At 41.9% G+C, this 14,636-nt stretch overlaps 1 protein-coding gene across 3 annotated transcripts in view; it reads left to right on the top strand.

The window, feature by feature from the left end:
* The window catches only part of ADAMTS12 (ADAM metallopeptidase with thrombospondin type 1 motif 12), a 314,813-nt gene that overhangs the window by 176,065 nt on the left and 124,112 nt on the right, over window positions 1-14,636 (top strand). For all 3 annotated transcript variants that reach the window (XM_001498142.6, XM_070246349.1, XM_070246350.1), the window contains one exon: window positions 13,248-13,372. In XM_001498142.6, the coding sequence (XP_001498192.3) occupies window positions 13,248-13,372 (125 nt within the window). The remainder of the gene's footprint in view (window positions 1-13,247; window positions 13,373-14,636) is intronic.

Genomic DNA, 14,636 nt, shown 5'->3' on the forward strand with positions numbered 1-14,636 from the left:
GGCATTGTTCCAATCTCCATTAGCAAGAGACTTGAGGTCAAAATGCTCAAGGCAGGATTTATAGTTTTCTGGATGGGGGAAGCCTCCACAATCAGTTAGAAGATTTTCAAAAAATAGTCTTTGGAGCCTGAATTCATTTTCCTTCTTCTTCTGTCCCCTACCACTCCCACTTCCCTCAGTTGCTCAAGATGTACTTTGGGTATCTTGGAATACCAGTGGATCTATTATTTCCCTTCCTGCGAACCTTTTGTTAAGAAAGTTTATCCAAAACTTAGAAACCAGGTAAAACAAAGCCTATATATCCTTTCAGTGTCTAACATGACCTGTCTGACTCTATGGGAATGTAACTTTGCTTGTTATTTACCATTGATTAGGCCCTAGACACGGTAAAGTTTGGTGTTAACATGCAGAAAACCGAGAGGGAACAAATGGTTTATGTCCAGTAGTGATGAAAATGATCTGTGTCCAGCAGAGATGGTAACTCTGAAGATGATGGTTTTATTGTTCTGTGGAACATTAACTAATTTTGTATCTAGTTTAGCAATCTCATTCCAGCATTCATTCTTTTTTCGCTAACTGTAGTTGCGTCAGTTTTATTTATCTGCCTTTGAACCAGCTTTGTCATCTTACCTGTCTCCTTATTAATGAGTTAAATACATCTTTAACATGTGCTCACTATATATTTTTATGAGAATTATGTTTTAACTTTTTGAAAATTATAGTTTGATACCTTGGAGGACAAATTTTCACTGTTGTCTAATGGTCTAGCATATATGCATGCTTAGCCACATAGTGTACAGAAATTTAGGGTTTTCAGACCCAAAAAAAAGCAGGTTCTTCTGGTATGAAAGGGACAAGCCATTACCCTCTGCAGACGCAGCAGTAGCACTAGTAGGTCCTCAAAGTGTGGCTTCCATACATCAGGCCCTTTATAACTCGGCAACTCTTCATTCCCAGGAAACAGTGCCACCAAATTCTTGCCTCCAGTGGAGTCCTTTGAAAGAATTTGGCGGCTGCTACCTCTCTGACTCCATCACAATTACATTGTTTTTCTTCTTCCCATCCTCATTTTGCAAGTGCACAGAGACACAAATTATTCGCTGCAGAAAGGCCGGAGCTTCCTTTCTCCATATGCCAAATATCCTCCTCATTCAAGCTTTTATAGAATCTCTAAGTGCTACAAGGTTTGTTACCGAACCAAAGTGGGTTCACTTCCTGGCAAGTTAAAATCAGACCCTCCACTAGAAGTAGTTGTCACACAAAGTGGAACTTATTTGCGGCAAATAGGAGGCCACGTGGAATAATTTCCAAAGTTGTGGCTGTCCTGAGCCCAGGAAAGCAGGGGCCTTTTATTTCGGATGTGGAACAAATATTCAAAAGGGAGAGGTGGGTATTTGCTTGCACAGGCTCAGTTGGCATCTCTCAGCTCAGCTGCATGAGTGTTGCTTTTGTGGTGGGACTCAGTCTGGTTCAGAGTTGGTGATTGCATCTCACCATAGCAAAAAAAAAAAACTAATTTGGTGAAAGAGTTAAATGCTTCTGAAAGCTCCCTTGAGTTCCTCGGGGTAATTAGTTGATGACAGGTTCATGATTTGACAACAGAATTCCCAGCTCATTGGAGAGTTGCAATTCACATTTCTCATTTTCTTGATTCCCAGAAAATGGCTCAAGGTATTCTTCACACCTTTGACTAATGAGAAGCCCCAACAAAAGCACACAGTGATTGCAGCCCTTAACTAACATCAGGGTGGCAGCCACAGGCAGAAAGTACAGTGTGAGGTATTGGGAGGTGACTGCCCCTTTGAGCAAGGAGACCAGCGTTCTAGTCCTGACTCTTTCATCATCCGGTAGTAACTCTGAGAAAGTCACAGCATTGCTCCGTCCTCTGTTTTTCTTCATCTGTAGATGAGAAGAGAGCTGTGGGGCATCAACTGTATATCAAATGCTGTGCTAGCCACTGAGGGTACAAATTTGAATGTAAAGTCCCATTTCCTGATTCTGAGGAGCCCAGAGTCTATGGTACAAAAGCACAAAATAGAAAATTTCAAATTGAGATTGTTGTGAGTGTAAAAAAGAGGGAAAGAGTACCTGGGATAGCAAAGGATCTTGGGTGTCTAAGCTGGGTTTCAGAAGATGAGAGGGAGTTAACCAGTAAGGGGGGCATTCCGGGTAGAGGGAACTGCATGGGTCATAGCTTTAGTGCTTAAACGAGCACTTTCCATGTGAGGGGCTGTGAACATGTCATTGATAATGAACCAAAAAATGGGAGGCTGAGGAACCTGGTGAAGAAAGGGAACAATGTGATTGTGCTGGAGGCAGGAGAGAAAATAGCCAAGCAGAACCTGCCCACCTCCATTCACACCTGGTATTGTTCCAGCATTGCCTGTCTCTGTGCCTGACATCATCATCCCTTCAGTTGTAGAAACCAGAGATCCAAGACACATCCATGACACCCCCTTCTCCCCGTCCCCATATCTAGTCCATCATCAGGTACTGCCAATTTTGTCTGTCTATCTCTATTTACTTCACTTTAAATCAAGATATACCTATCTCTTTCCTGTGTTATAGCTGTGTATACTTTCTGGTCCACCTGGATTCCTTTTGATCTTGTGTTCTCAGTGCAACCAGGATGATCTCAAAATGGTAATCTGATCATTCCCATCCTCCTGATACCCCTTCTCCAACCCACACCTCTGTCTAGTGGTTTTCTGATTCTCTCTCTTATCTGTTATCATGCCCCCCTTGCTCTTGGGGTAGAGCAGTAGTCTTCTACTTTGCCTGCTTTCTCCTGCCCCTGGTCTTGTTGTTGCCTGGGCCGTCTTCCTTCTTCTCTTCACTTAGTTAACACCTTAATCCCTCAGATCTCAGCTCAAGTGTCACTTTGCTGGAGAAGGCTTCCCTGACCTCCGTGTCCAGTAAGATTCTATTATATACTCCCACAGCACCGGGCATTTCTCCTTCAAAGTGCATATCGTGGTTGTAATTTTACATCTATTTCATGATGCACGTTCTTCATTAGTATGTAAGACTTAAGGGCAGAGGCTGGGTCTGGTGTTGCTCACCATTTAGCCCTACTGATACATAATGGATAATGGAAAGAGTGAAGGAGTGAGGCCACCGTCAGGGGGGAAGATGAGGGTCAGCACTGGCCAAGTCGTGACAAGACTTGTGGCCATATAAAGGGATTTGGATTTAATCCTATGGGAGCTTCTGTATGATTCCACACTGAGAGATGAAGTGGAGAGAAAGGCATTAGAGAGATGCTTCTGGGGTTCTACGGAAAGTGGCCTGAGGTGGGGAAAACTGAGGCAGGGTCCCTGAGGTAGACCTCCTCTATCAGTGGCTTTCTTTCACTCTCGTCTTCCTTATTCTAATCACTTCTGACAGCTAACACCATTTTGGACTTCATTTTCTCTGGTGGGTTTAAGAGACTTTGTGGTTAATCTACATACATGAAGTGCAGTTTCTGTTTGTCATTTACTGCCGTGTAAAAACCACTATGGATTTTCTTCACATTTTGAGAATAAATTAGGGTAGTCTGACATCATGCTCACTTTGGAGCATCCTAGAGCTTTTCTCAAAGACTAGGGGTCATATTTTAGAATCAAAGAGTAGCTTCATATATGAACCAGCTTGCTCTCACTCCTCTCTTGGCTCCATTCAGCCCTGAATCAAGTTCCCCTTTTCATTTTGTGACCCTAATCCTATCCTTTGAACTTTCCATTCTCCCTCAAGAACTTGGACACAAACTTGACGTCTTCCCCTTTCCACCTTAGACAAATTTATTCGATGGCATCCCCACTCCCCTTTTAGGCTGGAGGTTTGGGATAACATTATTCTCTTCCCTCCAATGCCTGTGAGCAGTTGATTTGGTGGAGAGTACGAGATTTAGAGTAGGTCCGACCCCTTTCTAGCTGTATACTCTGTATTCTTGCCTGTGCCTCCATTTCTTCATTTAGTAAAATGAGGAATCATAATATCTACTTCCTAGGGTTGCTGTGAGAATCAAATGTGTTCATTCATGTAATAGTTAGCATAGCACCTCACTTGTAGAAACCACTCCATAAATGTTACTTGTTAGTATCATTCTTATTATTCTTATCGTTATCATCCTTTAGGTCCCTCAACAAACTTATAAACTTGTTATTATTAAGCTCATTTCACAGTTGAGGAAACTGTATCCAAGTCCTTGATGGAAAATAAAAGAGCTGAAGGACAAGATTAGGATCATGAGAGGATGGAGACTTCTTTTAAGAACAGGATAGAGACAAAACTGGGATGGGAGTGAGTTGGGATGCAGCCAGCTGGGCCCCAGGTCACAGTGCATCCAGGGTGGGGCCTGAGGGTGTCCGGCTGTCTTGAAGGAGCAGCAGTGAGGCTGACGGGCAGAAAGGAGATGGCTGTTTTCACAGAGAATTTCCCTTTTGGTCTCAGGGTGATTTAGTGTTGGGGTCACCCTTGTGAGACTCTGGTATTAACTTTGGAAATTCAGGCTGTTGATTTCCCCTGCCTCCAGGGTGGTTTGTCGGTCTGTAATAACCTGTGTAATTGCTGTTCTTTCAGGATAAATATAAAAAATATTCGCAAAGAATTTGTACTCCCATCACTTTTTTTTTAAATCAAGCTTTTCCTCTCATAGTCAGATAAGTTATTCCTAGGCACATGAGAAATTTTCAGATTAAATTTTTTACTGCTTTTTTCCTCTCTGCCTTTTCTTTTTCTTCCAGGAACCTGAGCCTGGCTAGCAGAGCATGATTGGGTTGTACATTGAATCACAAGCTGCCCCCAGGAATTCCCAAGGAAATTAATACAAGATCTTTTTTCATTACAGAGAGAGCTTACAAAGAGACACAACAATTTATAACAAAAGCCATGTTATTGCAAAATCATTTCCTAACTCCCATTTGAGGCTATTTCTGTGAGCTGTGGCTGATTCTCTGTAGGTCATCTCCCTGTCCTATGAGGTCATGTACTCAGATGAATAGGAAAGGGGAAGTGGGAAGTGAGTTGGACTCGCTTAAGAAAATGAGGTGAGAAAAAATAATGAAAGAACAAAAAGGGAAGTCTATTTCTGTTTACAAAGGAAATGGGGAAAAAATTAGTGTAGGCAGGGGTTTGTTTTGACAAGCTCAAATAATTATGGGGATGCTTTATGGAAAATGTTTAGCACAAATCTCCCCATATTCATTGTGAGCCAGCACAATCTCTCTGAAGTTTTTTGGCATCTTATGCATGCTTAGGGCTGCATAGTTTTGAGTCATAACTAATTACTTTTCCCGTGGTTCCTGTGATCAAATGCATTCAAGAAACGAAACGATTGTTTCTTGGACTTAACGTCTTATGGAACTTGGAGATTAAGAGGCTGAGGGGACTGAGAAAAATTGCACTGAATTAAAACCTTCTGGAAGAGTCATGACATTTGGTGAAAAAAGCAGTAAGTTATCCTGAAGACCTTGTCACTGAACTTGTGTAAAATGCCACATATTGTAGATGAAAGTTCTACACAGGGGCAAGGTACCCAGCTGCAAACATCAGCAACTCAGTTAATTGTGCCTTTGCTTTGTCTGTAAGAGGAACTGACAAAAGCAATAGGAAGAAAGCAAGCAAGACTTTGAGGGTAGACTTCAGGCCCTAACACGTTTTTCTTCTCATCAGTTATTCCAGAATTGCTCTTCTAAGAGCAGTGGGATGTAAGGACAATCCCCTCTGTTGACATCTCTTTACTTTTTAGGCCCTTTTCCTTTCCTTTACTCCCTCCTCAATATTTCTGCTGCTGGAAAATCTCAACAACCATGCAGATGCAGCCCATATGTTTAGATGGTTCAACCTCAACCTAGTTCTCACTACTGCTTGATCACCTATTCTCCATTCTCCTTCTCATTCCTGTCAAGAACTATGAAGGGTCTTAGAGTTTACTTTCCTTGCAAGCTAACACATTATCCTGCCATACTTTCATGGATGTGATGCTGGGAGAAGGCATGAGACTTCTGGGTCAGAGACAAAGGACTTTATTACCCACAGCACAACATGTAGCATGAGCTTCATGTTTGCATCTGTCCTTTTTGTCCTCTAAGTCCCAAAGGTATTATTTGGGAAGCCTAGCTGGATGCTGTTTACACAGTGGGTTTTATCATAGCTGAGGAGCCCCAAGTAAGAAAACTCCAGTTCTTTAAAGAGGGTGGTAAGTAAACTTGTCAACTTTTGCCCCAGAAGAGCCATTATTTTTATTATTCTTGTCCTCCTCCATGGAGAGAGACACTATCTCTATCTTCCAAGCCTGTTTGCTACACAACATCCTTGAGAAGACACAAAAGCTGTCAGTGGCTTGGCTCAGATGATATGAAGAAACATGGGACCCATGTAGAATTCTCTCCCAACAATTCCTATTATAGGCACCAGAATTATTTTAAAGATTTTTCTTCTTTATTCTCAAACTTCTGACCCCTTACCTTCCTCTTCTCTTGTTAACAGAAGATCTTGTCTCTTTACTGACTCACCACAAACCTCTTGTATAATCTTCACTTTTGTCTGGTTCAGGAGATATATTCTTTACCTTTTTCTCCATTCCTTGAGGTGTGGTGTGTGTCCTGAGTGTTGTCGGTATACCTGCTGTTTACCAGGCTGCGTGCAGTGCCTGAGAATAGGAGAGGAATAAGCCTCAGTCCTTGTTCTGGAGGAGCAAAGGAGGAAAACAGGCACGCAGTTTGATCACTTTTAACCTAGCACAGCAAGTGCTGTGAGCCAAGCACGCACAAGATGTATTTGAGGGAAGCTAATCCAGACTGGAGGCAGGCAAGCCTTCCTGGAAATTCCCCAGTTGAGTCTTAGAGAATAAATTGATGTTGAATAGGTTAAAGGTGGTAAGAGAGAGGAGAGAAAGGCATTCTAGGTAGAGGAAGCAGCTTGAAGAAAGCAAAGTGAAAAATAACAAGTATGTGAGGGGTGGGGGAAATGGTAGTGCAAGCAGTTTTAATGTTGCTGGAGCATAAACTGTGAGGTTGCAACTGAAGGGAGGGCTTCCTGGAGGCGAGACTTTGAAGGGTCTTGGGCCACGCTTTGTGATATGGGCAGACTTTGGTTTTGACTAGATCAACCTGACAACAGCAAGGAGGATGGCTTTAAAGAGGATGACGAAGAAAAAAGGAGAACAATTAGGAGATCATTTAGCTGGAAGCATATATCCAAGCATAAGATGATGAGTTCTGAGCTAGGGCAGTCAGGAGTAAAGGTGGAGAGGAGGATCAAATTAGCAGCACATGATGACAGATTGGGACACAGGATATGGAGGGAGAGGAGACCAATAAGAGGACACTGATGTTTCTAGATTAGACAGCTGAGTGGATGGTGGCTCCTGTAACTAAGAGAGAAGACACAAGAAGAACAGCAGGTTAAGGTGAGGGGAAAGGATTTCAGGGATGCTGAGTTGGGGGTACCTGTGATGCCATGCAGAAGGAGGTGTCCATCAAGAGATTTGGGTACATGAGTTTGAACTCCGGGAGAGATTTGGAATGAGCTATAGATTTGAGAGTTAACAGCATATTGGTGGTTTCCCAAAATATGACTGCGATTGAGAGTGAACTAAGCCATGAGCCGAAAGAAGGGCAGAAGAGCCCAGAGAGGAGCCTGAGGAGTGGTCGAGAGTAAGAGGAGGACAGAGAGTGGGGGATCTCTGTAGTAGAGGATCTCTGCCTGTGTTTGTCTCCTCACCGGGGGTGGGAGTGTGAGGTAGGGAGGGGAAAAAAGTGGTAATCATCCATTGGGAAATTACTAAATCTTTCCAGTTATCCAAAGCAAAAAGTTTAGAGGTCTTCAGTAATTTGGAAACCAATTGTCCTGGGCCGGTAGCTGCAAACCTGGAATCTAAGCCCTTCTCTGCCAAAACCTGCTGTGTGACTTGGCTAAGGGACTGCCCCTCTCTGGCAAGGATTTTTGCACCATTTAAATGAGAAGATTGGATGCATAGCTGGAAGGCTGTGTCCTTCAGGGAAATGGGCTGTTCGTAATCACGGAAAAATTGGAGGCAGAATTTATTCTGCAACATCTGGAAAATGACTGTTTTCTCCGTGGTGATGAAGATGTGTGCTTGCTGACACTGAATTTGGCTCAGGAACCAGGGAGACTGGATGTTTGTAAACATTCACTTTTCCTTAAACAGACACATATGGATTCATAGGGAAGTTTTTCCAAAATGGTGAGTCCTATAAAAGGGCAATATTGAAGCAAAAAATTTCTCCAATCCGGCAATATCCCACTTTGAGCTGTGCCCCCACCAGGGACTTTGTGAGGCAAAGAGGAACATTCCGAGATGGGCTCCATCTTCTTCTGCCTGGGTGGCCACCTCAACTCTAATAAGCTTTTATAAGCCATATTTTCAGGATTCAGATTCTGTACATGTTTTGTATTTAAATAGGGAACTTAACTGAACTTTAGAGTGAGTGTGTAGGTGTGTAAGTGTGTCTAAGTGTGTGGGCTCCTTCTACTCACTGGAACTCATCTAAAAGACTACATGTTCCCTTTGATTCAAAACTAGAGGATCTCACAATAGGCACATGAAAAGATGTTCAGCATCGCTGATCATGAGGGAAATGCAAATCAAAACTACACTAAGATATCACCTTACACCCATTAGAATGACAAAAATATCTAAAACTAATAGTAACAAATGTTGGAGAGGTTGTGGAGAAAAAGGAACCCTCATACACTGCTGGTGGGAATGCAAACTGGTGCAGCCACAGTGGAAAACAGTATGGAGATTCCTCAAAAAATTAAAAATAGAACTACCATACAATCCAGCCATCCCACTACTGGGTATTTATCCAAAGAGCTTGAAGTCAGCAATTCCAAAAGTCCTATGCACCCCACTGTTCATTGCAGCATTATTTACAATAGCCAAGACATGGAAGCAACCTAAGTGCCCATCAACAGATGAATGGATAAAGAAGATGTGGTGTATATATACAATGGAATACTACTCAGCCATAAAACAGAACAAAATCGTCCCATTTGCAATAACATGGATGGACCTTGAGGGTATTGTGTTAAGTGAAATAAGCCAGTTAGGGAAGGACAATCTCTGTATCACTCCATTCATATGAGGAATTTAAAAATGTGGAGAAAGAGAACAGATTAGTGGCTACCAGGGGAAAGGTGGGGTGGGGGGTGGGCACAAAGGGTGAAGGGGTGCACCTACAACATGACTGACAGACAATATTGTACAACTGAATTTTCACAAGATTGTAACCTATCATTAACTCAATAAAGAAAAGTCAAAAAAATAAACAAATAAAACACAATTTAAATTAAAAAAACAACTATAGGATCTCACATATCGTTAATAAGTAACCACGTAGATCTTCTATTGCAACCTCTAGCCTTGATTCAGACCAGTTATTATTTTAAAGGTATTTAAAATGTTTTTTATGTTGTGATAATTGTAGATTCACATGCAGTTGTAAGAAATAATGAAAATTCCCTTACGCCCGTCACCCAGTTTCCCCAATGTTAACATTTTACATCACCTTACTACAATATCACAACTGAGAAATTGATGCTTACACAAACGACCTGCCTTATTCAGATTTCACTAGTTTTACAAGCACTCATTGATGTGTGTGTGTACATTTAGTTCTATGCAATTTTAACAAATGTGTAGATTTGTGACCATCACCACAATACAGAGAAGTTCCATCACAAGGATCCGTCATGCCACCCTTTTATATCTCCCTTCTTCCTACTGACCCAACCCCTGGAAAGCAAATCTGTTCTCCCTATCTACAATTTTGTAATTTCAAGAATGTTATAGAAATGGAATCATACATTACGGAACCTCTTGAGACTGTGTTTTTTCACTCAGCATAATTCCCTTGAGATCCATCCAAATTGTCTGTATCGAAAGTTGTTCTTTTTTACTGTTGAGTAACATTCCATGGTATATATCAGTTTGTTTCACCATTCCCTCTTGAGGGACATTTGGGTTGTTTCCAGTTTTTTGCTATTATGAGTGAAGCTGCTATAAACATTCTACAAACTTTTGTGTGAACATAAATCTTCAGTTCTCTGAGATAAACGTCCAGAAATGCAATTTCTAGGTCATATGGCATTTGCATGCTTAGTTTTTTGAGAAACTATCAAACTGTTTTCCATAGTGGCTGCACCATTTTACATTCTCACCAGCAGTGTATGAGTGATCCAGTGTTACCACATTCTCATCAGTGTTTGGGTGCTGTCACTATTTTTAATTTTAGTCATTCTGATAGGCATGTAGTAATATCTCATTGTGGTTTCAATTTGCAATTCTCTGATGGCTAATGACAAACATCATGTGCTTATTTGCCGTCTATATATCCTCTTCAGTGAAATGTCTCTTCGTGTCTTTTGCCTATTTTCTAATTGTTTACAAATATTTTCTCCCACTCTGTAGCTCATCTTTTCATTCTCTTCATAGGGATTCTCTCAGAGCAAAAGTTTTTAATTTTGATGAGGTCCAACTTTTCAATTTTTTCTTTTATATCTTGTGTTATTTGTGTCAAGTCTATGAACTCTTTGCCTAGCTCCAGGTCCCGAAGATTCTCTCCTATGATTTTTTAAAAAAGTTTTATAGTTTTACCTTTAAGTCTATGATCCGCTTTGCATTAATTTTTGTATAAACTGCGAGGTTTAGATTGAGACTCATGTCCAGTTGCTCCAGCACTATTTGTTGTAAAGATTATCTTTCCTTTCCTTGTTCACCTTTGTCAAAAGTCATTTGGGCATATTTGTTTGGGTCCGATTTGGGTTCTTTGTCTGTTCCATTGGTCTACATGTCTTTCCCTCCACCGGTACCACATTGTCTTGGTTATTGTAACTATAGAGTAAGCCTTAATATCAGGTAGAGTGATTCATCACCCTTCATTTTTCTTTTTTAAATTAATTTATCTAATCTAGGGCCTGTGCTTTTGCATATAAATTTTAGAATCAGCTCGTATATGTGTACAAAAGACGTTGTTGAGATTTTGATAGGAATTGTAATAAAACTATAGCTTTTGTGAGAATGGGACATCTTTATATGTTGAATCTTCCAATCCATGAACATAGTATGTCTCTCCATTTATTTAGGTTTTTTATTTCTTTCATCAGCATTTTGTAATTTTCAGGATATGGATCTTGTACATGTTTTGTTAGATTTAAACCTAAGTGTTTCATTTTCTTTGGAACAATTCTAAGTGGTATGAAGTTATTTTTTTATTAATGAGTACTCTTGCCTAGACCTCCTCCCTGCACTCCTGCCCCTCAAAAGAAACCCTCAAAGAAATGTAAGGTAAAAAACAGACTTTAAAGAAATCTAATCATAGTTGATGTTTTGTTTCATCATCTGCCTTCCTGTCTGAAGGAGCCAGAACTGAGACACCATTCTAGTGCGGCTGGTCACCAGTTAGAATGACAGCTTCAGCTGGGAGTCCTTGTTCTCACAGTGCTCAATTCAGTATCTGAGCTGAGTGATCTTGAGCTAGCTCTTTACTTCTTGGAGGTTTAATTTCTCTTATTATAAATTGAAAATAATGATATTTTCTTTACAAATAATGCTGAGCAAATGCAATTAAATTAAAGGAGAGAAGCTATGTGAAAGTTTCTGGCACATAGTAAGTATTTCCTTCATTTCTTCCTCCCTTTCCCTTCCTTTCTCTGCCCTTCCGTTCTTCTTTGTTTTTTTTTTTTTTTTTAATTTTTACGTCTTGTCCCCCAACCCACCCCGTACATAGTTGTATACTTTAGTTGTAGGTCCTTCTAGTTGTGGTATGTGGAACGCCGCTTCAGCATGGCTTGGCGTCCCAAATGCCTAGCCTGGCAGGGCTAGGTCCGCGTCCAGGATCCAAACCAGCGAAACCCTGGGCTGCCAAAGCAGAGTGTGTGAACCTAACCACTCAGCCATGGGGCTGGCTCCTCCTTCCATTCTTGATTCATGGCACTTGGCCAGTTCTTTCTGGGGGTGGGAGCCATTTCTTCCAGTTGGTCTGCCATTCTAATGACGGCTTGACTAGTTGAACAGGAGACTAACTCCCCCTGTGCCCAGCTAATCCCTCAGAACTCCTTCTTCTCCTCCACCATACATCATTCTTCTGGATGATGTACTGATGAGGGTTATTGAAAAATGAAGTCTGCGCCTTCTATTTAAATTCTTTATGCTAAGCAGTTTGGTGAGTTTTCATGAGCAACGAGCCACCTTTCTGTGTTGTCATGAAAGGAAGGTGGTCTATGGTGGTTAATTAGCATGGGTGAGGGGACCTGGGAGTGCTGCTAACAGGCAACTGCAGTTTCTCAGGCCTTGTTTGATATGGGTGTGAGCTTTAGCAAAACACAGAATAGTAGAGAAGCAAGCTCACAGTTTGATGGAGAGACTGACCTGAAGTTCTTGGGCCGAGCCCAGAGTAACAGACTCAGATGAGAGTAGGTAAATGGAGGTAGTCATTCTTCAGGTAGAATCCACCCTGTACTGTGGATGGCTCTATAGAGAGACCCCAAAGAAATGGGGCAAAGGAAAAGAATTTCTCCTTTAGAAGTTCAAATTAAACTGGAGTCCCTCTAGAGCTGATCATTCCTTTTTCCTTCTCCCCCATTTGACAAGTGTTCATGCGGCTAATTTGGAACAAGCCCTCTCCCATCCTCAATAGTAACTCTGGGCCAGATGGAGCCCTTGAAGTTGCAGGCTAGGGGCATCTACTACAACATCCTAATTGTTGTCAGACAACCAGTGATCCTAACTGGTCATAAGCCTGGAAAGATTACGTCACTCCCTGTCCTTCATCCATAGATGTCAAACCAAGATGGAAACCATGGGCAAGGAAACATCCAGTGCAATCCCAGGCTTGCAAGATACCTTATGAGAGAAAGAAGGTTTTGTTGAAAATCTGCTCATTTTGCATTAGAAATAAAAATGTCTCCTTGGAATTGTATTGGCTTAGGAAGCAGAGAGCCACTAGAAATAGAACTTCAAACAGCTGTTGGTCTTTGCTAATGCATTTTTAATTTTTCTTCAAAGGCTTCTTGTCCCAGTGATCATTTCTCTCCTTCTTTCAGTGGAAGTCATGAGAGCGATAGTGTTTAGAGCTGGGGGTTAGCCCAGAGGAGTCAGTTAGCCTCTGCCAAATTCCTGTTAAATGTTTGAGGCACACACTCGGAGCTCATCTCCCCAGGCTGCTTCTGGGGATTGATGTGATGGGCCCTGACCACAGTAAGCTCACCCATGCAATCTCTTCCTCTTATTCCTCCAGCAAGGATTGAAAATAGTTCACCATGCAGAGAAGACGCTGTCCAGCTTCTGCAAGTGGCAGAAGAGCATCAATCCCAAGAGTGACCTCAACCCTGCTCATCACGATGTGGCCGTCCTTCTCACCAGGTACCCCAGAGACTATGTAGAAGCCAGGGGCTGCAAGGCAGGGAGGGGTGGCAGGTGAAAGGGTTGTTAGGTATTCAAACTCATGAGATTCTTACTACTCTTTGCTGCACTTGGTCATTTTTAAAGGCAGCTTCTATGATCTAGACAACTCCTAATTCCCATGTGAGTGAGAGGGCAGTTAGCAAACTTGCTAAATGTGACAAAACTCTCTGTGTTAATAAATTGTGTCTGCTGGCGAAATACAGGCCTCTTTCCCATCCCAATGATGATTTCATCTTTAAAATTGGCTTCTCCGTGCGGTTCTATAAACAATCAGGAAATTTGTTGGCAGATCTTCCAGACTCTCTTGTAACTCTTAGCCATGGGATGTCTGATCTTTTATTTTTATTTTATTTTATTTTTTAATTTTCCTCCAATTGAGAGAGATGCAACCATCTCTACATAAATCAGTCCTCCTTGTAACCCATCCCTGACTGATGTTGAGGACAGAATATGGGGAGCAGTCCTCCCCAAATAGGCAGAGTGGTTAGCTTGCACTTTTCTCCCTTTTGCCCTCATGAAGCTACTGTGTTGTTCTGACTACAGATAGACCCTATGGTGCTAATGAGAACCAACAAACCTTCCAGAACTCACAGCTGTGAAGAGCCAGTGAACTTTCCTGATCAGCACTGGCCCTTGGAAAGCTATGTTTGCTCACTGATTCAGTAAATGTTTATTGAACATCTATAATATACCAGACACTATTTTAATCTAGACAAAAGAAGAGCTTCCCTTAATGGGGAAAGTCAGGTCTCACTGGGCACTCCTATGCAGGTTCAGAGACAGACAGAAATCCAGGAATGTACAGTAGAAGAGGCCTCTTGGCCCGGCCCTTCAGCCATGGAGAACCTCATGCGCTAGAAGGCCCTGGGTGTGTGTTTGTCCTTGGGGAGGACAGGCTGCCACTGAACATTTTTGTCTATCATCTGTCCCTTTGACAGGATCATCCCAATGCATAGGATTCCTACAAGGGATGATAATTAGCCCCACCCCACTCACATGTCTGCCTTATCCTGACCTGAAACTCCAACCGTCAGAATCACTCTTTGGAGTGAAAGTGTCCAAACTTTGGTTGAATGCAAACATGTTCCCAAAGAAGTCTGTGGCATAAACCTCTTACATTAGATTCGTTAGGACCAGAGACACCTTGGGTTGATCAGTAGCTCCTGGGGGAATAGGTTGGTGTGGGTGTGGAATGTAAGCACAGGGGCTCTGGGAAGCCAGC

Source organism: Equus caballus, chromosome 21 (genome assembly GCF_041296265.1).
Source record: "Equus caballus isolate H_3958 breed thoroughbred chromosome 21, TB-T2T, whole genome shotgun sequence".
Classification (NCBI taxonomy): domain Eukaryota; kingdom Metazoa; phylum Chordata; class Mammalia; order Perissodactyla; family Equidae; genus Equus; species Equus caballus.